Genomic DNA, 23655 nt, shown 5'->3' with positions numbered 1-23655 from the left:
AACTGTGATATATACCTCTGGTGAGCACGCGGAAAAAGGAACAAAGCTTCTGTCAGCTCTGTGGAGGATTTGAGTCCTAAAGCTTATCCAGCTGCAGCCATGGTGTCATGCGAGGCTTAACATCTCATTACAAATGCAGTGCAGGTATCCGTAATGCCATTCATAAGCCCATTCACAAAGCACAGAGGCGCTCCATGGCTGCAGCAGATCCACGGCGAGTGCAGAGCACCGCGAGGGCAGCCTCGAGCGTCGTCCCGAAAACTTCTTTGCTCGCAAAAAAACATTCAAAACACGTCGGAAAAACGTTTTTGGATATTTTTAGCAAGTTCTTAGGATCTCATCTCGAGTGTGGCTCTCATTCTCGAGGGAGAGGGCTTAAAGTAAAAAGTAAGCCTGCTACTCTCCAACCACCGCCGCCTCCTGTGGCCCGCATGCAGAGCCATGCGTGGGGACGAGAGGGAGGACATAGCGGAGGCATGGAGGACAAGATGAGCCTAGTGCATGGTGGGTTAATACACTGGTCAAGGAGTTGGGGGGGGGGGGGGGGGGGGGGTCACTGCATTCAGAAGAAGAAGGGGGAGACAGGAGAGAAGTGACAAAACACAAAGAAGGAATGAAACGAACTGCAGAAGAACAAAGGAAAACAAGAAAGGAAGAGGAAAGACAGACAGAAGTAAGAAACAACATGAAGAGAGGGGACAGGAAGGAGGTGTGGAGAAGAGAAGAGAAGAGTGAGGAGACACAGAGGGGGGCAGTGGTGGTGGCAGGAGGGGAGAGTGTGGGGGGGTCAGGGTTGGGGGCGGGGGGTTAGCCTATGGGGCAAGAGGGGAGGGCTGGGGGACAGGGCTGGGGTGCTTGCCGAACCAGAGAGGCCCTCGGGCGGCTCCTGGCCTGAGCTCAGCCACGTCGTGAGCAGGCGGAGGTGGTAGGAGCAGTGCTGGAGGTGCTCGGCCAGAGCCGGGTCAACGGACAGACCCCGCAGCAGCTGGACCACATGCTGCTCCTCCTCTGGCTCTGGGGGAGGAAGAACGAGGGAAGGGAGAGGGAGGAGGAGGAGGAGAGGGAAGAAAGGAGGGAAAACAGAAAAGAGAGAGGGAAGGAGGGGAAAAGAGAAGGGGAGGGAGGGGAAGGAATAGGATTAGTGGGAAGAAGTGAAAAAAGGAGTGGACGATACGAAGACCATGGTAGTGGAGGCAGAGAGAGAGAGAGAGAGAGAGAGAGAGAATTAAGAGGAAATGGTTGAGACTGATAAAAGGATAAGGCTGAAAAGAAAGGATGTGCATACAGTGAAAGGGATGGAGGAGGGAAAGGCAAATAGAGGGGATAGGAAACGAGGGATCATGTGATGACGGCAAGGATGAGAGCACTGCCTGCTGCTCGCCTGCATCCCAACTAGGCTGACTCATCACCAACGCCCGGCTAGCTCTGCTGGGGCCCAGCCCTACTACTAGGAGTACTCTTCAAAACAAGTACAGACACAGAAGGTCATGGGAGATGGTCAGGTCAATATTCTGGACAAAGTCATTCAAAATCCACGCATAGTCCGTCATGCATAATGCTGTGATGGTTTGCATTAAAGACGTCTTTGTTCAAAAGAGGCAATAGCAAAATAGCTAACAATCCAAGTAAGCTTTCTCTCGAGCTTTACTAGTTACATAATCCAGCCACAATACACAAACAACATACAGATCACATTATGCATACAGAAACAGTCTCTCTCTCTTTCTCTCTCTCTCTCAAACAGAAAGATTTGGTTCCGCATGTCAGGACTCCTTTTGAAGAGGGAAAGCATTGAAATTGTCATTTTTTCCAGATGCTTTCTGGCAGAACACTGCAATGCCAGAAGGAAACAAGACAGCAAACACATCCAAATCTAACTTGTGTATCGGAAATCCGCCGACACAGAAGAGAGCTGATGATTCCCCTCCTGGACATGCGCCTGCTCCAGAGGACCTGCTGAATGGGCTTTTGCTTCGCCAACACTGACACATCAACTAGGGTGTGCTTGTGTCCCTAGAAAAAGCCATTCACACACAGATTCACACTGAAGTGCTGAAGAAGAAAACACATATATGACCCACAGTCATCTGACACTCAGGTGCTGTGAAAGGGTTAAACATTTCCCCACGGGTGTGGAATGAGAATGATTATGTGGATGAGAGACACAGTGCATGAAATGTTCATTGACACACACGGGAATATATCTCCAAAACCTCAGATATATTGATATACACACAGGTGCATGCATATATCCATTGGGGTGAAAAAGAGGCGCATCCACCATTGAGTCCAGAAAGCACAAGTGAATTAGAGAGGAGGTGAAACAGGGGGTGAAAGGTCATGGTGAGGAGAAGGTTCTGGAAAAAAAAAATCATAAAAAAAAACAGCAGTTGTCGGAGTGAACCACAATTTTGCCACAAAGTAATTACAGCGGAGAGATCGAGAGATGCTCCCCTCCAGTGGGCATGCAAGGCAGGGGGGACGGACAGGAGGAACTAGAAAACAGCAGACATACCGTTAGTCGGATGCCTGGCATATGACACAGAAAATCTCTTTACTGCCGGCATAGAGAACAACTCTGAGGAGATAAAAGAGGCAACTGGTGTTACTGACACAGCATTGAAAGGAGGATGTGTGCCTTTATGAGATGTCTATGTGTGTGTGTGTGTGTGTGTGTGTGTGTGTGTGTGTGTGTCGCTGGGGATTAGTGCAGTGCATCAAAATATAGATGTACAGTATACAGTACCGGTGTGTGTGTGTGTGTGTGTGTGTGTGTGTGTGTGTGTGTGTGTCGAGCTGAATGATATCAATGAAGACAGATGGATAAAAGGACATTCCTGATGATGGTATGGAATGAAAGAAGAAGCACACTGAAAAGCTGTGCTCAAAACAGATGATATCAGTTGAGAGACTGGTCCCTAGTTTGAGACGTTCAACAGACCAAAGGGAATCAAAGGCAAAAACTGCACCCCATCAATCCTAGGAGTCGTTGAGTTATTGCATTAATTACAAGCATAAACTACAATGCTCTTGAACCAAAAGTCTTTAAACTCAGTTCCTGCGTATCTTATTTTGGTGCATCTGCATCAGTGTGAAAATCCTATTCAAAGCAAAAATAAACACATCATTCAGCTTGCTTGCTTGCAAGTAAAGGAGTCTGTCTTTTGAGCTGAAACCAACACCATGACGCTGCACTATTTCACTTGACTGCCTTTTACGTTGAAACACGGTGACACCTGGTGGATAAGGATGTCATTGCACAACCTTTGTTCTACATTATATTGAACTCTCAACAGCAAGTATTCTGGGAAATGGGATGTGAAAGCTACTTAAAAGTCTTTCGCTGCCAGTGTAAAGGACACACATTTCCTTAGTAACTACCTTCTACCACAATACAAAATGCACTTTCCCCAGATGGACTACATATTAAAAATAAAGTTATCCGTGACTGAAATGAACGGTAGATTATGAAACAATTAATTGTAGTACTAAAATACGGAAACGACGCCTGACGTCAAGGGCTCAACTGTGAAATCCAAATTCTGAAGGTGACAGAATGGCTGGGGGGTAGAATGATACACAGCCATGCACGGGAAGGCTGTGATCACTTTCTGTTAGTTCGGGTGAGTGTGCTGCATCTCAAATTACACACCATGCCCTCTGCCCCCACAAGCAGGAGGACATGGCAACCAAATCACAGTTACACGTAGGTCTTTAAAATAACCTCTTGCGTAAGCCTGTAATTAGGGCTGGGAAAATCAAGTGATCTCACTCTCATGCCAGTCAATTCAATTCATTGGAGGGCTGCATAAAGAAGTGCTCATTGTCATGAACAGGATAACCCACTTTTCCTTACTCTCTAGACAAGCACCAGCCATCTCTAAAACTCCTTTGGCTCGAGTAAATGGCACTTACAACTTATAAACGCCATAGTAATCAGCTAGACAATAAGGCCACTAAGTTTCCTAAGAATAAGAATTACGAATCACAAGAAATAAACAAAGGCTATTTCAAAACAGGGGGGGGGGGGGGGGGTTGATGAGGGTACAGTGGTCAGAAGCGCTGGGTTTTTATTTGGGCTGATTGGGGGCATGTAAGGGTTTACACTGAAGTGAGAGTGTTATGGGCAAAGACGAGAGCTAATCCAGGGCCTGCAGCCGTTTAAGAGGTGGGATTGGAGAGAGAAAGACTCCAGCTGTGCCAGCTGATTACATGCCACTCAGGGCACCAAAGTGGGCCAGGCGTCCTCAGAACCAGCTGCCACAGACCGTCCTTCAGGAGGGGGACTAGACAGGGGCAGGGCAGGGGGAAGGTAACAGTGTGGCTGGCGACTAGCGGTGGCGCAGTTTGGCATCGGGACAGACATGCCAGACAGCAAATACGGGAAGCTAACAAGTACTCGTTCTGAGTCCTTAGATAGAGAATGTCTCGCAACACTTCATATTACATAAGGCTTACTTCAGCTTCACAACACAATTAAGAACTGTGGAACAGTTTGAGAAATGTTAAGTAACAGCACATTGATACTTTGCACATTTAAACCAAACTAGTGTGAGGATTGAGTTAGAGTTACATCACACATAGGTGCAACTGTGATGGAAATTGGGCTGTGTCATGGAGGGTGTTATCTGAGCAAAATAGACTCCTAGACTCCAAAGATCACTAATCATGTTTTGCAGTAGGATCATAATGGGAGGAATCAAGACAATCAGGATCTCAGAGGATCAAATTGGGAAGAATCTAGACAGTCAGTATCAGAGAGGCTGATTTTGAGAGGAATCTAGACAGTCAGTATCAGAGAGGGTGATTTTGGGAGGAATCTAAGACAATCAGGATCAAAGTGGCTTTATAATGGGAAGAATCTGGAGAATCTAGACAGGGGTCTGGCGGGCTGATCCTCAGGTGCGGGCGGGACGTACCATCTGCTCGGGGGCTCCGGAGCCCGTGGCCAAGGTCGCTGAGGTTGGGGGCGCTGCAGGAGGCACCCAGGCCCGCGGCACTGAAGAGGCCCGAGACCAGACTCCCTGTGTGGAAGAGCCATGGAGCATGGAGGGGGTGGGGGAGGGGAGGGAAGGGGAGGGGAGTTATGTTAGTACTCAGCACTAGACATGCAGATCCTCCCTCAGTGATTTAAGTGCTTGTGTACAGGGGTGGCTTATGGGTGCTTTTGCCATCTGAGCGGCACTGCACTTCAAACACCAGTTAGGCTCCACCTGTGCCTGTCTTAAGCACAGTGGCATGTGGCCATATGTTTGCCTGTCTGGGTATGTGTGTGTTTGTGTGTGTGTGTGCTGTTGAGTGAGGGTGTGTATCTCTATGTGTGTGTGTGTGTGTGTGTCTTGTTGTGTGAGGGTGTGTATCTCTGTGTGTTGGAACAGAGTGAGCGTGCATGGCGGTACGTGTGTGTGCATTAGTGTGTGTTTGCATGTGATAGTTTTAGCAGTCACATAAACAGTTGTTAGGAGGACATCAACTGTCATGTGGCTTTAATACACTGAAATATCCTAAGAGCATAAAGGGGAGCTTAACAATGCTTGCTTCTGTTAGACATTCAGAGCCCATACCACGTTAAGTATTAATGGAAAGCTCACACACATTTCATTTGCCAGTTCAGGACGAGCTCCATTCCTGGAGAGGCTACGTCCACACGGTGGCACACGGCAGACCACATGCATTCCCCCATGACGTCAGCACATTCCAACACCTTCAAATGTACACCCTTCAAAGCCTGTCAGGCGCGTTCTACAGCCAGCGGCAACGGCAGGCTATCCGCAGCTCGGCCCACAACAACAGAACTGGCGAGTGGCCGGGGTACCGCGCAACATATCACTCAGATGTGTTACCGTCGGAAACCAAAGCAGCTGACAATCCTACGCTGGCGGGCGGTGAAGCGTTCCTCCCGAGCGCACTGACAACGGGGCTGATGCAGGAGCGATAACACAGGAACAGAGTCTGGAGAGGGCGCCAGCTTCCTTATTTAGCTCACAGCTGGCAGGAGGGACGTATATTCCCAGCACTACTACCCCCCACAGCCCCCCTACTGACCTCCAGCACTGACCTGACAGTCTACCGCGGAGCTCGTGACCGCGCTGCCGTGCCACCAACGCGGGCTACGTGCTCACCCAGTGCCCAGGCGGCTTTCGCCAGGCCTGGAGTCGGCACATGCTGCCAGATATGGTGATTGTGAGGGGTGGGGGGGTGGGGGGGGCACTTGGGCGCTTGGCCCGTCCTGGTGGAGGGGCAGAGCGGGTGAAAGGTGATACCCACCCAGGCCACTGGTCTTGATCTCAGGGGACTGGCGGGAGCAGGAGGGGAACAGGCGGTAGGCCGAGCCCCGCGAGGAGGTGGACGAGCTCTCCGACAGAACCTGAGGAGTCAGGGACACAGCCAAACAAACACAGACACACACGAATGCACACAGACACATAGACACAAATAAACACATATAAAAATACACAGGCATGCAAGCATTCACAGAAACACAAGGGAGAGCATATACATTAATGAGCATACTGTACAACAACTGACATGAAACAACAGGCACACACAAAGTGCAGACACTATGAGTCATGGGGACATTAGTGCCTACACACACACTCAGCTCATTTCAGAGATAACGCAAACCCTGATAATGACACTGGCCGTTTGAGTTACAGAGTGCAATGCAGTTACAGAGTTGGACTTTGCCCTACACGCGAACGCGGCTGGTTGGCTCGGTTACCTCCATGGAGCCAGTCTTCCTGCTCCGAATCAGCTGAGACTTCTTCAGGATGCTGATGGGGTCGGAGAGCGCTGCCCGGTCCGGCTCATCCTGGGACAGGTCCTCCAAGCTCCCTGGGTCCGTCTGCTTCTCGTGATTCTATAGGAATCAGACCAAACACCTCAGATTGGCTCTAACATACTGTAATCTGTGCGATCTACAAGCAAAACACCAGCAAATAAGCCACCATAAAAAACACACACACACACACACACACACACACACACAAACACACACACACACAAACAACAACGCTCACCTCAGATGAGGCTGGACGGAAGCCAAAGCCCAAGGGGGCGTTCTCGTCGTCCTCTCCTCCCTTCACTCCAGGGCTGAAGTGCAGCTCAACATGGAAGCGCTCCTCAGAGGATGGATCCTGTCCAGGACCAGAACACACACACACACACACACACACACGCACACGCACACGCACACGCACACGCACACGCACACGCACACGCACACGCACACGCACACGCACACGCACACGCACACGCACACGCACACGCACACACACACACATAAGAGGAACTGAAGAGCAAGAACAGCAGCAGATGGAGTCATAAAAAGCAATGAGGTATTGCAGGGCCAGGCTGTGGGAGGGAGGAGAGTGGAAGATGGATGGCTCACCTTGTTGTTGTCTTCGTACAGCATTATGACTATTTGAGTCATGTAATTGAGCTCAGAAACAGCGCTGAGGTAATCCATGGCCTGCCTCCACTGCTCATCCTTCTCCTCCTGTCACACACAAACACAGACACAGACACAGACACAGACACAGACACAGACACAGACACAGACACAGACACAGACACAGACACAGACACAGACACAGACACAGACACAGACACAGACACAGAGACACACACACACACACAAACGTTCGCTTTTAGTAGTGGGGGCGTCAGGTTGCTTTTGCGTTTGCCGCATTCCGACTCCTGCGCACACTCTCAGACTTACGCTCAGCAGGCCACCGTAGCGGAAGATGTTGAGCAGGGAGTGGACGTGACTCTCGCTGGTGAAGTAGAGCCGGGTCCGGACATGCCGACCCGGAGACATCACGCCCCGGGAGTACCTGAACCACCAGAGGAGATGAACGACAGAGGCTGATTACTCACAGAGGTCCCCCTCCAATGGACCCATGTCGCTCAGAATACACCAGACCGCATCTACATGAAGAGCGACCTCCAAATGTCCCACGAGCTACTTTCATCAATGTCGAGCGCATAATCCTATCACTGTTTGATATACACAACCTCAAATGTCGGGAGCATCATTGATTATCTGCTAACTGATTTAGATTAAAGCAACGGTGTACTTCCACTGTGCCAAACTGAGAGGCTGAAAGCCTAGTTGATCAAGCCTGAAGCAGAAGTGTGATGGTGCCTTCAGATAGCATCAGAAAGCTCAACACGAACAGCACCACAGAGGGAGCGTGAGAGTGAGCGTGAGAGAGGTTAGAGGTAGATAGAGATAGAGATAGAGATAGAAAGAGATAGAAAGAGATAGAGAGAGATAGAAAGAGATAGAGAGGGAGTGAAAGAAAGATAGAGGGAGAGAGAGAGAAAGAGAAAGAATGAAAAAGAAAGAAAGAAAGAAAGAGAGAAAGAGAGAGAGGGGGGGTTGGAGATGTCAGGTGCAGAAATGCACGGATGCTCACAGTGGGTGAAGCTTGTTTACAGCCTCGTCCTCGTGGGTCCTCTGCAGATCCAGCTGGATCTTCTTAGTAAGGGGCAGGCAGTAGGCGTTGGCAATGTCCAGCTTTTCTGGCTTGCTGATGCCATACTCCTGCACGGTTAACACAAACATGTCTCAGAAGCACCTCAAGATACCTTGGAAATCTACAGTAGCCTGGGTGTTCCCATCCTGCCTTGCGCGGTGATTTCATTCACGCTGCTAAGGCAGTCTGGAAACTACCGCCCTAACTTTTGCCTGAGATAGGGAACCAATCACAGAGTAGTGGAGAAAGCAAGACCATGATGAGCTATGCACAGACTTGATAGACATCCGTGGCGCCCAATGAATGGATCTGGGCTTTTTTTTCAAATACGAGAAAATGAATGTCTGGTTGCCAGACCACGTCTCATTTGAGAAGTGGTAGGCGCTAGCCAGGCTATTGGAAATCTAGAATTCTCGCGAGAGCACAATTTGAATAGTGTCTGCAAGAGACACTGGCAATGAATAATGATGCACGTTACTTTTGCCCCTTGCATCGGGGGAAACCAATCACATCGGTGTGTCTGATATAGGCGGGCCAGAGGCGAGCTAAAGAGTTGACGACAGCGCTGCAACGTTGAAAGTCAGTAAACATTGGTCATAGTCTTATTCAATTGTGACGAAGTTCGGAATCAGTCAGAGTAAACATTGGTCGTAGTGTCGTCCAATGGCATGCAGTGAGATTTTCAAATGCATGCTTGGTGCTGCCCCTCAAGTTGGGCCTTTAAATTATTCATTACATTATTGACTATTCATTTTTCTAGATTAGCAGGGTCTGGATTTTCCAGGCTAACCTCAAGATCGAGGAGCACCCAAACCAGTCACCCCCCGAGAGGTGAAGTACCTGGGGGATGATGATGTCCGCCAGGGCCTTGGACAACTGGAAGAGCTCCAGCGTGTCCTCCAGGGCCAGAGAGGCGTTGTGCTGCGTGTCGTACTTGATGCAGTCGTAGATGTCGGGGATCTTGCTGATGTCGTAGCGGCCGCTCTTGGTGCGGAAGTCGCGCTCCAGCTTGGACCAGCGCTGCAGCATCAGCTCCAGAGTCTCGCTGTGGTACAGCTGCAGGTCTGAGAGAGGGGTGGAGGGGGGGTGGAGGTGGTCAGGGGACGAAAAAAGGCAAAACACAACTGACCTTCATATATTATCACCATTTTAGAGGTCAAACAAACTCAACTAGGGCTGCTACCAAGGAAGCTACAGTAACAGCAACTGCTGCCTTCGCAAAATGATTCCATAACTGCTCACACTGATCCAGTCTCTGAGGACTCACTTGCAGATTTGGGGTCCTCCAGTTTCCTACGGATTTGGCGCGTGAGACTCTGGATTAAGGCGTAGACCAGGTCACAGGTCTTCACTGGGTTGCCGATGATCTTCATGGAGTTGATGAGGGAGGGGCTGCCAGTAGGAGCCAGCTGTGGCAACAACAACGAGTGAAGAGAGTAGAGAGCAGGGTGTCATCCACTACACTAAATTACACCCACTCGACTCATTACCTTATGTTTTCATCAACAGCTGTCAACTGTGCCAACGACAAAATACATTTTGTCGAGTCCATTTTTTGTCTATTTGATTGTTTACCATTATACAAGTAATGCATTGTTAAAAATATAACTAAATTTACTGTGTATCTTGAAGAATGTCTTTACAAAGTGCTTAACGGAACCTGATACTGCATGCCATGCTACAGTAGCTCACCTTCTCGTAGTCCTCCTCAGTGAAGTCCCGCTCCCGCTGCATGATCTCATGCAGGTGGGCTTTGACGCGCTGCTGGCAGTCGGTCAGCGAGTCGCTGTCGCTGTCCAGCAGGCCGTTCATGTTGGCACTCTTCACCATCTGCACCAGGATGGGGGTCAGTTCGCCCTCGAGTGCCAGCAGACCCTGCGTCCAACAGAGAGAGCCATGAATTTCCAACATGATTCCAGACATGATTCAGGGGGACGTGATTCACGCCAAATCAAGTGCTTACAAAGAAACGTCTGAAAATGTATTTCAAATGTTTCTTTTTAAGTCCTAGCACCATAGTACATTTCCACCAAATACATTCATACACTCTCCCACACACTCATTCACACTCTAACAGAACACAAGGTATAATTGTGTGTGTTGGGAAATGTGCCGCTTAGTTCAGTCAGTAACCGAGTTGAACTGGAATGCATCAGGATGCACCGGTTGTGTGTCAGATTTGCGGCTTAAGAAAAGTGTTTCAGGGCATGTTAAGTGGTGCCCACCAGAGGTCTCCTAAGAATACTGTCCCGCAGATATCATCATCAGCCATGTCATCAGCCCAGCCCGTCAGCTCAGATAGCGTTACCTTGGCAAACGCTGCGGCGGTCATCTGCACGCGGCCCTCGTCCGAGGCGTAGATCTTGAGGTCGTGGCGGTATGTGCTGTGGAGTCGCAGCAGGCCGCAGCCAGGGAAGCCAGCGTAGTCACCTAGCAACAGAACGCACAGGCATTCCTCAGACACACAGCACCTGTCTCAGTTCATACAGTCTACACAGACGGCACGACAAGGGGAGCACAGCTCACTGTGTGAGACAGGGTCCTCTAGAAGAACTCTCATTGCTTGCCATAATGGAAACAGTAAGCTGCAAGTCTAAAAGGAAACGTAAATACATTAAAAAGTATTTCAATTTTGAAAAAGATTGAATCAAAGGTGATCAATATTCAAGAAAAATAAAAATACAAACTTCTGGACATAATGACATTCATTTCTAGACATTTTTCACTGAACAACAAATTAGTATCATATCATATTAGTATTTTCAGACCATTTGCAGCAAAACAAAGAGCATAAAAGATCCAGGACTAAAAAACTCAGTAACAAAATATATGGATATATATTATATATATGGAATATATGATATATATAGGACCATATCATGAATAAGTATTCTACTACTTTTAATATAACCAGGCATGGGTTAATCTAGACAGAGCTGTTCAGTGACTGTAAAAAGTTTTGCTTTTTTAAGTCATTGGAGCAGTCTCACTAATGCTAGTCAGTCATCTCTTTCGAATTGACACGCTTCTCGATCCAAGTCCCTTCTTGCAATCCACTCCCAAGCAAACAAAACAAATAAAGAAAACACGGTATCATAGATGAGAGGACACAGATGGTGGCAGTTAGAGTTGAGTGCTGAGGTTTAGGAGGAAGCCATGGAGTGGAAAGCCACAACCCGGATGTTAATGATAAGCCCAACGTCCAAAGCCCTTCTTACCACAGTCAATAGGGGATTCGCAGCCAAGGGCCTTGCGGTTACCATCTAGTTTACAGTTCAGAAGGTGAGAGGAGAAAAGGAGAGTGAACAAGCGCGTACCCAGTGTGACCGGAGAAAGAGATGATTTGAGAGCCACTGTTAAATTGACTTCAGGTGTGGTACAGTAGGGGACTGCAGAGTGGGCCAGGCAGGGCTCAGCCTGGAGCATGCACTCTACAAGCAAACTGCTTGCTTGGTTCTCAAAGTGACTGAACTCAACAAAATGCATTTTTTTAGTTTAGGACTTGCAAGACCTTTTGCCATATTATGTACTGGTACATTCATATAATTTTATCAAAAGTAAGGTGATAAAACATGACAAGTACAAGGCAGCCTTTCACATTGGCAGGCATAATATACCATACAAATAGCATCATGTGAGCAACAGCACACTTTGGGTAGTGATATTTATATATTTTCAAATGACATATAAATATATTTTCAAAAGAAAAATAAATGGTGTGACAGAAACAACATCTTTTTCAAATTTACATTAGTAAAACAGGTGAGTAATGAAGATTCAGATGATAATAACAAATATTATAGATTAATGTAAAGAAATGTAAATATTTTAGAGACAAAATACTGTACGTAGAAGGCTGATAGTTAGAGCAGACAGACAAAAACAACTTTGAAACATTACAAATGCCGGTAATCCAAATTCTGGTTACTCATCGATCGACTGTATTTACTGTAAAAACTGAAAATAAAACCGACGTGCTCATCCCACAGGTGTGAACATGAGGAATGGATATGAATCTGCGAGGAAGAACAGATGGAATGTGTGGTACAGTATACCAGAGATTAGTCACAGGACAGGCCTACCCCACTTCATCAACCACGTCACAAGCACCACAAGACAGGATAAGACTGGCATCAGCACTTCAAGTGTGTACATAATATGCAGCCTTTACGCCAAAAACAATGTGTCATACCCTGTGTCTGTGCACTATAACTCAATGGCCTGACAATATGCCAATTTATGTGTAAACTGCATTGCCCATGAAGTGATTGAAAAATGTACTTAATCCTGATGTACTGTAGGAAGTTAGAAATCCTGCCTCTTATATACTGTACGTATGCTATAACTTCCTTTTATCCATATACTAGAACCTGCTCTTTATCTAAAGAACCCAATAACACTGGCCTTGGCATGATATAGAATACTATCTGTCTACTACACACTTTACCAGAGACTAATGTGCACCTCACTGGACACACGTGTCTAATGAGAGCAGAGTGTGCCATACAGAGCAGCAGTATCTCTAAAGCCTCTAGACTTGCTCTCTCTCTCTCTCTCTCCCTCTGTGCTTTATCAGTGGAGTGCGCTGATAGGCCGGGCTAATCGCTGGACGCCGGGCACACAGTACCTTGTCCTCCGGGGTACATGCAGCGGAAGGCCCTGCCCAGCTCCTCAGCCTGCACCCTGCCCGCAGGGGTCAGTTCGCCTCCCCACTTCAGCACCAGCAGCAGGGACGGACCCTCTCTCTGAGAGTCTGCCGGGGGAAAAGAGTAGAGATAGAAGAAAGTCACCCAAACACTCATGGTTGCTGAGGTGCAGTTAACAAATGACACTTCACATGTGCTGTTGGGTTATGGTGTGAATTGGCGACAATGATGCAGGAGTGCTTAAGACTGCTATTGCATGTTTTCCTGATGTGCTGCATGCACCCTTTTATGTCGCATATTGCTTTCTTAGGCTTGAGGGGGTTACAGACATATTTCTCGGATATTAAAAACCTTTTGCTTATGCAATCGTATGCAATTATTTGAAAGCCACTGGCATCATCTTTCATACACATAGGTCCAGAATTTCTACTACATATAGAGAGGACAGCCATACCCTCTTCCTCACTGGAGGCTTTGAGCTGACCGTTGGGCAGATACGTCAGCTGCACCTTCCTGTTGATCCCTGAGAAATGGCCATACCTGCGGGGGAAGACCACAGCACGTCAGGACAACCCTGCTGCCATTTTTACATCCACTCTGCTGTTGTTCACAACCAAGGGCACACAAGTCCCTGGCACTGCAGCCCCGGTCAGTCCGTCCAGCCCCACGCAGCTATGTGGCGCGGCTGCCCGACTAGCTGGCACTGCCATGTTTTTGTAAACATGTGTGCGGGTGACCTTCTCAGGGCCACCCGGGTGTTAATCTGTTTCACGTGTGCCATGCCAGAGCAATCCCGCGGACTATGACAGGCTTTAATAGCATGTAAGACGAAACCACTCGGGGAAGGCAAATAGCCTCTTTACAGCTACGCCCCGGACTGTGAGGTGCACTGCAAACAATCGGACGGCCTCAGTGTCTCAAGCGATTGTTTGGAGGGTGTGGGGCGGCCACGATGAAGTGATGAGACTGTTTGGCAGATGCCATGCATTCCACTTCATAAGAGGCAGCAGCAAAACAGACTAGCTAGGGTCCAAGGTCATGGGGAGGGGGAATGTCCTATTTCATATTAGCTCATTTAAGAAGTTTGTGGACATGGGAGCACAACTGTGTATGAAACGGGCAACTGTTTACTCTTGAACTTAAAAAGACTAACAGTCTACCATCCTGAATTAACATAACCTTTCTTGATATATTTAACAGGAAACTTAACTACACAGACAACAGGAGTACAAGCACATTAAAGTCTGCCAAAAATCAACAAAGATCAAGTCTCTGTTGAGCCCTCTTCTGATCTATAGTCTCCCTAATGTCTCCTACCTGAACCTGCTTAAGTGAACACATCTTCATTCTTAATGGAGGACGAGCTGAATTCAGGTTAATACCCACTCACTGATTCTATAGCTCGTAACATAGTGATAGTGAGTGTGTGTGTGTGTGTGTGTGTGTGTGTGTGTGTGTGTGTGTGTGTGTGTGTCTGTGTCTATGTAGGTTTGTCTGTCAAAGGAGTGAGACGGGTAAGAGGAAGGAGTGAGAGATTAGGGACACTCTCAGGGTCTCATGCACATGACAGCACACAGAGGAGTGGTGAGCACCAGGCCCTGCAGAGATTACATTAACCCAGCCCCTAGGCAGGGGGCCCCCTTCTGCACACTATCTCTAAGGGAACAGCTAGTGGAAGGGCTCTGGTTAAAATGTCAGTGCATCCCAGGGAGTCTAGCAGTTAAAGGCGGTGGGTGTTACAGTGCTAGGGAACTACAGTACACACAGGAACAAAGAGGGTGCGTACTGATTGTCATTCACGCTGGATTCCCTTTGGAGAGAAACACAGGGAGAGAGGAAGGGAGGGAGGGAGAGAGGGAGGAAGAAGAGAGAGAAAAGGAAGGGCAGTAAGAACCCAAACCACTTGGGAGATAACACAGTTAAAGTACATACAACAGTTACCAGTCTTTCATATCTGATAACATACTGGCATTCTCGGCTACAAAAAAGAAGAAAAAAAAACAGAAAAAAAACTGCTACTCAGTGTTGTTGTATAGCCATATCAATGTTGTATCTATCTGCATTTAAGTCATTACACAATACAAGTAACGCCAACATCCTATCCAACAACAAAAGCTGTCTTTAAACCCTGGCTTTGGACAAAGGCGTCTGCCAAATAGCATAACCGCAAACTCTACCCTACACAAGGACCTCGGTCAGAAGAGAAAAACACCTGCACACTTACTTCAGGCTTTTTAGTACGTTCATCTGTGGTCAAGCTTGTGACAAAAACAAACAGAATGTAGGCGTCCAGATACTTTTTATGACCACATGTTAACCAAACACGACATGAATAATTATTCTATTTTAAGACCAAACCCTGATGTGGTACTGTTTAAATGCAACAGCTTCAAGGTGAGCTAGTCACAAACAGAAAACATGTTTCAAAACAAATCGAGTGCTTGGGCCCCAGTTAAGGACAGGTTCAGCTTGGGATGAAACACAGAAGATTCAACATTACAGGTGACAGGACCAGTGAGTGAGTGCAGTAAGATCTGCAGTTGATGTTATGAGAACATTAGGATTGTTATTTAACCACTCACACCATTAAATACACTATAGCCATCTACTAAATCTGTTTCAACTGGGATTTCTCAGTCCAGTTCTTTAGGAACCCGGAACATTGCATTGCTTTTGATTTCCCTCTGGCTTCGCTTTTGAGGAATACAACCAGCTGATCAAGAGTTGCGTTCCAGATGTTCTAGATGAGGACTTTAATAACGGGCATCAACGGAGTGACGAGACCAAAACCATGTATTTCTGTGGGTTCCTTAGGGCAGGACTGAGAAGAATGAGTTCTATTTAGGGGATAACGGCCGCCGATATATGGAATTAATGGACGAAGCGGAGGCAAAGAACTCCATGACACTATGCTGTAGCAAAGTCTATGTGTACGCTGATGATCCGGGTCAACAGCAGGCTAACGGCTCACTCACATCTCCAGCACGGTCTTGAGCTGCTCCAGTTTGGACTTCTTCTCCTCGATCTCACAATCATTGTGCTGTCTAAGCTCCACCAAGAGCTGACGGGCAATATCCAGCACTTCCTATCAACACAACGGTCTCATGTTATACAGTACTGTATGTTCAGTGTTTTAATTCAACATCATGTTTCCATGGCAGGCTATGTATGAATTTGCATTAACCATAAAGGTAATACATTCAGTGGATAACGTTTTGTGAAACAGTATTAGACCATATCTCCACACCTGAAGTTGTTTTGGCTTTTTCAATTTCAGCTTTCCAGACTTGTACCCACCATACTTCTCAAAAAGGTCAAAGAACCTGCAAACAGTATAGCAAATGCAGAATTGTTTTGATGCAACTCTATGAATGTGAGACTTTTCACTCATGGCGTGTGACAGTGCAGGTGAGGGTATGGGGCGAGGAGGCAACTCACAGGGCGTTCCGCACCTCCATCTTCATCTTCTGTTTGGGTGTGCGGTCTCCATGACGGATAACGGCTATGACACAGCGCAGCTCCATCCTGTGGCGACGGGAGGACAGGGAGAGAGAGGGAGGAGGGAGGATCTGAGCTGATGTTTACACAGCCGGCAAGGACGCCTGCAGCAAGCTTGGGCATGTCACATGTGCAGAATTAGCTTAACTCTGTTACAGTGGGAACATCTGGCATTTTGCTTAGCACCGGCTTTATCAGTGTGTCATAATTTACAGTGGGTGGTCTGCTGTTACACTATGCTGCCTTCATTGAACATGGGAATCTTAGCCTCATTACACTACAGGAAACAAGCTGAATATAGTTAAATATATATTCTAGCACATAATTCCCAACTATTAGCCACAGGTTAAACATTGATTTCGCAAAAAAATCTTCAGCGATGAGGCTAATACACGCGGGCAGTTAACATAATATTAATATGATTCTATTTCTTTAAACTTTCTTTATACACAATGTGGCTAATACACAGGAAATTATAGATAGATAGATAGATAGATAGATCGATAGATTGATAGATCGATAGATCGATAGATAGATCGATAGATCGATAGATCAATAGATCGATAGATAGATACAGTAGATAGATAGATATACTGTATCTCTGAAAATATCTAAAGATCTGAAGGTCAAAACACTGTTGAATTCAAGTCCCTCATTTGGTGGAGCTTAAGGTGTAGAGAGCACTTACATGGTTCCTGAGGTAGTGGGGACTATGGGGATGTCCTCAGCCTCCATCGGGATTGACCAGGGGATGTGAAACTGAGGGGCCAGCTCCCGCATGATCATGTTTCTAAAGGAGAAAAGACACTTCTGTAAACCTATTTATAATTCATTACATTCACACAGAATCAGCTTTTTATAGATTCATCACAGAATCTGTAAACTAGCCACCCAATTAAAATGTAGTCTTAAAAATACAGAATAATGAGAAGTGTAGTCACTATCTGTTCCCCTTTCTTTGTTTGGAAACGGATACTATGTTACAACAGTCACTTAAAAAGGAAGGAAGGAAGAAATGAAATGTTCAGTGGCGTGTTGCATTTTTTATTTTGAATTTATATTTTATTTTATTGCTTTGTATGTGAAGTTACTTAAAGTTGTCATAAAAACACTGACATGACACATGAACTCTCTAGAGCAAAGTCTAGGGACCAAGTTAATCCTTTACAAGTAAGGTCACTCAATTAAGCTAATGTACAAATTTTACATAATTAATGTAGCTGTTTGGTGTTAGAGTAAGTACCCATGGGCAATCTCAATGATTACAGCAATCGGGAGAGTGAGTCACCTGACCAGACTCAAAATCTGTATGGATTATACACATGGACGGAACACATGACCAGCATTTCTTCATTTGAGATAGCTTACCCAAGAACTTTGGCACAATCATCGTAGTACTTCATGGAGTTCTTTACAAAGCTGAACCCATTGACATCGCACACAAAGGAGTGGCCATTGGCTCTGAGGAGGTCGAAACCGCACACCGTTTGCTGTAGGGACACATGGCCTAGGTTAACACCATAATACCGATGACATGAAGCCACAGCAAGTCCATTTGAGGACATGTGTTTGGTCACTGGCGGGGCTTACTTTGAAGGCAAGGGACACTTTGCGAGCCACCAGCTTCTCCATGGCAGTAAGCATGACAGGGTAGCGAATCTCCTTTCCCTCACTGTCTCTCTCCACCTTTCCATCCAGGGCTGGGGACTTACGAGCCTCAGCATGGGCATAATCTGGACCCACAGTGTACACCTGCACACACACACACACACACACACACACACACACACACACACACACACACACACACACACACACACACACACACACACACACACACACACACACACACACACACACACACACACACACACACACACACACACACACACACACACACACACACACACACACACACACACACAGAGAGAGAGAGATTCATATCTACTCCTCATCATGAATCTAACATTACACAATTATTGAAAAATAAATGGAAAATGACGCGCTATGAATCAGGCATCCATGTAAATAAGCAATAGAAACCACGGAAAATCAAGAACAGGAATTGTATTGGTTGTTTTGTATTTCAGAGTGAATACCATTAACATTTCTGATGGAAACCAATACAAACATGTAAACCAAAGTTAAATCCTAATGGAGCGTGTCCCAAAACATACTCGCAATTTGTTGTGGAAACAATCGGTGATGTTTCTGTTGTGTTTTATTATTATTATCATTATTATTATTATTCCTGCAGGGATCTGGGATCAAGCAAACATAAAGAAAGTCCAACAAAAAAACGGAGGCAGCCACCTTGACGTCTGTGCCATCAGTAGGCATGAACTCCTCGTAAATGTACGAGCCAGTCTTCCTCACAGTGCTCTCGGGGGAATACACGCTGCTGCGGCTCCCGATCTGCACAGGAGAACACACACAACCAAACATGGCAGAGTGCGTTAATGGGTTTTTAAAATAACTCTGAGTGACTGTCATCTTGGTAGCCAGGGTATTTTATCTACAAATCTCCATGGAAAAGGGTGTGTACGTCAAAACACACTGCTGCAGGGTAGACTAGTTATAAAACTGATAAGAATTTACATCTTGAATGAAGTCTGTAAACAAAGACAAAATGTGGTAAAAGCTCTACAAACGTAAAGATCCAAACAAAACTTTCTGCATATCAATGATAAAGACAATGATTAATCCCAATAATTCGCATTCGGAATTATGTCTTTTTCCTTAATTTGCTGATATGTGATAGTTAATGTTCCTAACTGTGTGGTCATGCCAGCTTGGATACCTTTCTGAAGAGGCGCTGGCTGCCCCCACCGGCTGAGGTAGGGTAGTAGATGTAAACGTTGTGGTCCTCCGCGGAGACAGGCTTCTCCACAAAGGGCTTGGGGAACACCTCTCCATTCACCTCCACCTGGTCCTCCCCCTCCAGCAGGTTACATTCTGGCAGGACAACAAAGTGGGCAGTTACCAGTCAGTTAGCAGTAACGACAACTATTAAGACTGTAACTATAACGACATAGAGGTCCACACACTGACTGACAAGTCACACGACACACACACACACACCTCATGTTGATGAATGTGATGTCTACAATCCGATGGATTCTGATTGATAGCCAGCCTTTATATCCTCCTCAAAATTGCTCTGAGAGTGATCAATATAGTATGTGGTGTGGACACGCTCATTCATATTAGCTGAAGTGATACTTAAAGCAACACTAAAGAGTTTTTCATACCCTAAAATAATGTTTCCGAAATTATTTCAGCGGTTCATCAACTCGTAACAGGGTGAACGGCGCTTCTGCTTTCACTTCGCAGCCCTCTATCAGCTATAACCCGCACTATGTAACTTTACGAGGTGGGGTAGTGTATCTGTAGTTCGATGAAATGAGACATTAGAAACTACCAATTTGACTTGCTTCGATGTCGCAATACATCATACTTTCATGAAATCATGCAACATATTCTACCTTGTCTGTTATTTGCTGGATAAACAAATAGCGTGTGTGCGACAGAGGAAAAGTGCTTTAGTGCTGCTTTAAACTGTTGGATACCACTACCATACCGTATATCATAACATGAAATACATACTATTGAGCCAATCTCTATAAATGGGAGATGCAAAATACACAGATCAAGGATCCTTTTTTGCCCACGCTGAGTGTCTTGATGTTGGTCTGGATAGTTACCGTGTATCAGTTGCTTTGAGTGCTTTTATACAGATCACTGATTTTTATTGGCAATTTCCCAGCAAGAACAACAGCGGAACAACAAGGCCTTTTGATTGCACTGAACAATATTGTCTCACTTTACGGACCTTTGTTGACCTAGAGAGCGTATCCACATGCTGTTTCCTGTTGTAATGTGGCCATTCAGGCCAGTGAACAGGTCACTCACTTTGTAGATGATTACCTTCTGGTCTGTCGGGGTCTCTGTTTAACACCACATAGCGTGGCAGGTCAATCCCCTCTTCAAGCAGGATCCGGTACACCTCCCGCCTGCACAAACCAAAACAGGACATGTTTTTCCTCTGACCGCATAGATCATGGGTGTGTCCTGCAATGTATACAGTAAGTCATGATGATGGTCGACATGCCTATCATACCTGTCTTGTATGAAGTACTGCATGTTGAGATCATTGATGAGAAGAGGATTTCTCAATTTGGCATAACTCACAGCTTTGTCCAGTGGGAATCCTAAAACACACACACACACACACACACACACACACACACACACACACACACACACACACACACACACACACACACACACACACACACACACACACACACACACACACACACACACACACACACACACACACACACACACACACACACACACACACACACACACAGAGAGAGTAAGCAATAATAAAGAAACATACATACTGTAGTAAACATAGATAGTTCTGAAACAAAGATATATGGTCCTCGTATATATATTGTATGTGTGTGTGTGTGTGTGTGTGTGTATGTGTGTGTGTGTGTGTGTGTGTGTGTGTGTGTGTGTGTGTGAGTGTTGCACCTTTGGAGTGAAAAGAGATGAGGCAGTCACAGAGAGGCCACTTCTCCACAGGCTCGTTGAGGATGACCTCCTCGGGGAAGATCTCCACGGTGATGTACTCAAACTTGCAGAGCCGCTCCATGATCTGAGTCATGGGCTTGGACGTGGACTTCTTCATCATGGCGCAGATGCCAACCACAATCTGCCTCTCAGACAGCTGGCATTCAGGAAGGGGAACATACAGTAAGCGTCAGCAGACAAGCTCGATCCGGAGGCACAGATTTAACTAACTACAGGCCTCAGGTTAATCATTACGCTGATGCATTTCCTCTCCCCAAAAAAATGGTACTATGTGATGAGCATCTTCCTCTTTCTCTCTGGCTACACGCGTCCACTACCGTCGGCTAACATACAACAAACGTTTGACGCAATACGATTCAGGGTCGGGTTTACGTGAGCTCTCCCGCCTCCTCTCTGTGCCCTTACCGACTCGTCATCGTCGTCTTCATCGTCGTACAGCCCCATGTTGTTCCTCACCCCTCCGTCCTCCATGTCCTCGGAGCCCACCACGAACCCGCCGCTCCCACCCTGGCCCAGCTCCGCTCCGCCCTCGGGCTGAGACATGGCCGTCGTCAGCAGACGGAGCCGGACGCAGGGCCCCACAGAGGTGCCATCCCGAGCGCTTACAGACCAGAGGGGGCAGGCAGGGGCAGGCAGAGAGGGAGAGACTGAGACCCAAGGAGGAGGCGCTGGGAGGTGGGGAGGAGGGGGGACCAACCCAGATGCTGAGGTTTGGGCTGCCTTTGGTCAGAGTGAAGTCGGCCTGGTTTTCAGAAGACCTGACATCCTGCCTTAGCACGGCCCATCACGAGCTTCACTATGGCATCTGGGGAACATCTTCTTGCTGCACACACAAGTCAAACACATGGATGTCATCAGCCAACAAACCTTAAAAGTATGAAGCTTAACGTTAAACAACTCTGTAACATCACCTCGGAACAAGTGGAAAGAGGAGTGAATAGTGGACCTAGCCTTGGCCACCATAAGCCTAATAGACCTACAGGCAATTATTATGACTGGCCCACTGCGTGTGCTTATTAAAAAAGGATTTGAAGTGGGTTTTTTTTTATCAGTACTGTCCCACACACCTTTAAAATATGGAAAATGGAAAATAACTAGTACATTGAGTACTTCTCATTAATCGTAACTCTCATTAAGTTATGCGAGTTGTTTCTCAGATTACATTTTTCACTTTTACTTGAGTTCATTTTAAGGGAGTACTGTAGGCTAATTGTACTTTTACATGTACTTGAGCATAAGCTTCAGTGCTCAGTGCTCTATCCACCACATATTCCAGTATTCCACCAATGACCCTTCAGTTAAGTTTCCCAAGCCAGATTTGTATCTATGAAATCAACATGTCCATGGTATGTCTCTTGGGGAAACACAGCATTTAACCTCACGCATGCTTATCAGAGGAGTTGAAAATAAAGATGGGGTGGATAGAGTATAACTGTAATATACTATTTACAGTATAACTGTAAATAGAAACTATGGTCAGATTTGTTTGTAATCCCTTAAAGGTAGACTGACAATAGCAGACATGCCAAAGACTTTCATACAGTACCTCTGACCACCCAAAAGTCTTAAATAAGCTTGAAGTTTCAAGAGCAATCTCGTCAAAACTGGATCACAAGTTCCTCTTCGAAGCCCCCCCCCCCCCCCCCCCCATCCACTGGCCAAACAGCAGTGCAAAGGGGAAAACAACACGTCCAAGAAACTGATACCTGAGCTCACGTTTCAGCCTCCGTACAGACAGACGGCTGAGGGCAGTACTTAAGGTTGTTGGAAGGTCATGGAGACCAATGAATCTGAGGACCCGCATGAATTGCAGTTGCATTTCAGTAGGAAGCACTGAGTGCAACCTAGCCGAAGGGATCTAGCCCTTTCTGCCATTTTTAGGAAGAAAAAAAAAAAACACAAACTGGAAGTTGTGAAAACACTCCCCCACAGACAGCCACAGCAATGCAGCCACATGCCACCCAGACAACAAAAGTCATAATTTAGCTCATCCACACTCTCTCTCTCTCTCTCTCTCTCTCTCTCTCTCTCTCTCTCTCTTTCTCTCTCACCCTCTCTCTCTCTCTCCCCCTTGTTCTCCCTCTCTCGGCTCTCTCTGGCTCTCTGCTCTCTCTCGCCCTCTCTCTCTCTCTGATCTTTGCCAGGTACCAGAAATAGCCCTTGGCTCTTTGAAAGGGGCCAGGCCTCTGACCAAGGGTCTTTATTTCCCCAGCAGATAACTCATCTCTGCTGGTGTTGACAGGTGGATAGGAAGAGAAAAGAAGCCATGTTTTGGCAACCCCGGGTCAAGGCACACTCACCATGATAAACAAACTCATAAAAACATGTGCACAACTACCTGAGACCCCGCCACACCAACACCTTGGGCACTTGCCAGGTGTGTGTGTGCTGCTAAAAGAGATCCAACAACATGATTAGACCTTAGG

General features: G+C 46.6%; 1 protein-coding gene across 5 annotated transcripts in view; it reads right to left on the bottom strand.

The window, feature by feature from the left end:
- Nucleotides 1-23655, bottom strand: part of ppip5k1b (diphosphoinositol pentakisphosphate kinase 1b) — a 31097-nt gene that overhangs the window by 5778 nt on the left and 1664 nt on the right. The window contains exons 2-28 of one of the 5 annotated variants that reach the window (XM_062548223.1): nt 21635-22052; nt 21170-21365; nt 20745-20835; nt 20552-20637; nt 19425-19579; nt 18938-19039; nt 18215-18376; nt 17993-18114; nt 17313-17414; nt 16565-16651; nt 16374-16449; nt 16102-16211; nt 14913-14936; nt 13581-13666; nt 13108-13233; nt 10789-10910; nt 10173-10355; nt 9748-9889; nt 9321-9544; nt 8421-8548; nt 7721-7835; nt 7391-7498; nt 7020-7136; nt 6722-6859; nt 6268-6367; nt 4920-5024; nt 2516-2578 (exon numbers count right to left, since the gene is read on the bottom strand). In XM_062548223.1, the coding sequence (XP_062404207.1) occupies nt 2516-2578; nt 4920-5024; nt 6268-6367; nt 6722-6859; nt 7020-7136; nt 7391-7498; nt 7721-7835; nt 8421-8548; nt 9321-9544; nt 9748-9889; nt 10173-10355; nt 10789-10910; nt 13108-13233; nt 13581-13666; nt 14913-14936; nt 16102-16211; nt 16374-16449; nt 16565-16651; nt 17313-17414; nt 17993-18114; nt 18215-18376; nt 18938-19039; nt 19425-19579; nt 20552-20637; nt 20745-20835; nt 21170-21365; nt 21635-21772 (3208 nt within the window). In that variant the 5' untranslated portion in view covers nt 21773-22052. The remainder of the gene's footprint in view (nt 1-2515; nt 2579-4919; nt 5025-6267; nt 6368-6721; nt 6860-7019; nt 7137-7390; nt 7499-7720; nt 7836-8420; nt 8549-9320; nt 9545-9747; nt 9890-10172; nt 10356-10788; nt 10911-13107; nt 13234-13580; nt 13667-14912; nt 14937-16101; nt 16212-16373; nt 16450-16564; nt 16652-17312; nt 17415-17992; nt 18115-18214; nt 18377-18937; nt 19040-19424; nt 19580-20551; nt 20638-20744; nt 20836-21169; nt 21366-21634; nt 22053-23655) is intronic. The other 4 variants (XM_062548224.1, XM_062548222.1, XM_062548225.1 and 1 more) reach the window with 4 other exon arrangements.

This window comes from Sardina pilchardus, chromosome 10, assembly GCF_963854185.1.
Source record: "Sardina pilchardus chromosome 10, fSarPil1.1, whole genome shotgun sequence".
Taxonomy (NCBI): Eukaryota; Metazoa; Chordata; class Actinopteri; order Clupeiformes; family Clupeidae; genus Sardina; species Sardina pilchardus.
This window is presented reverse-complemented; position numbering and strand designations above follow the sequence as displayed.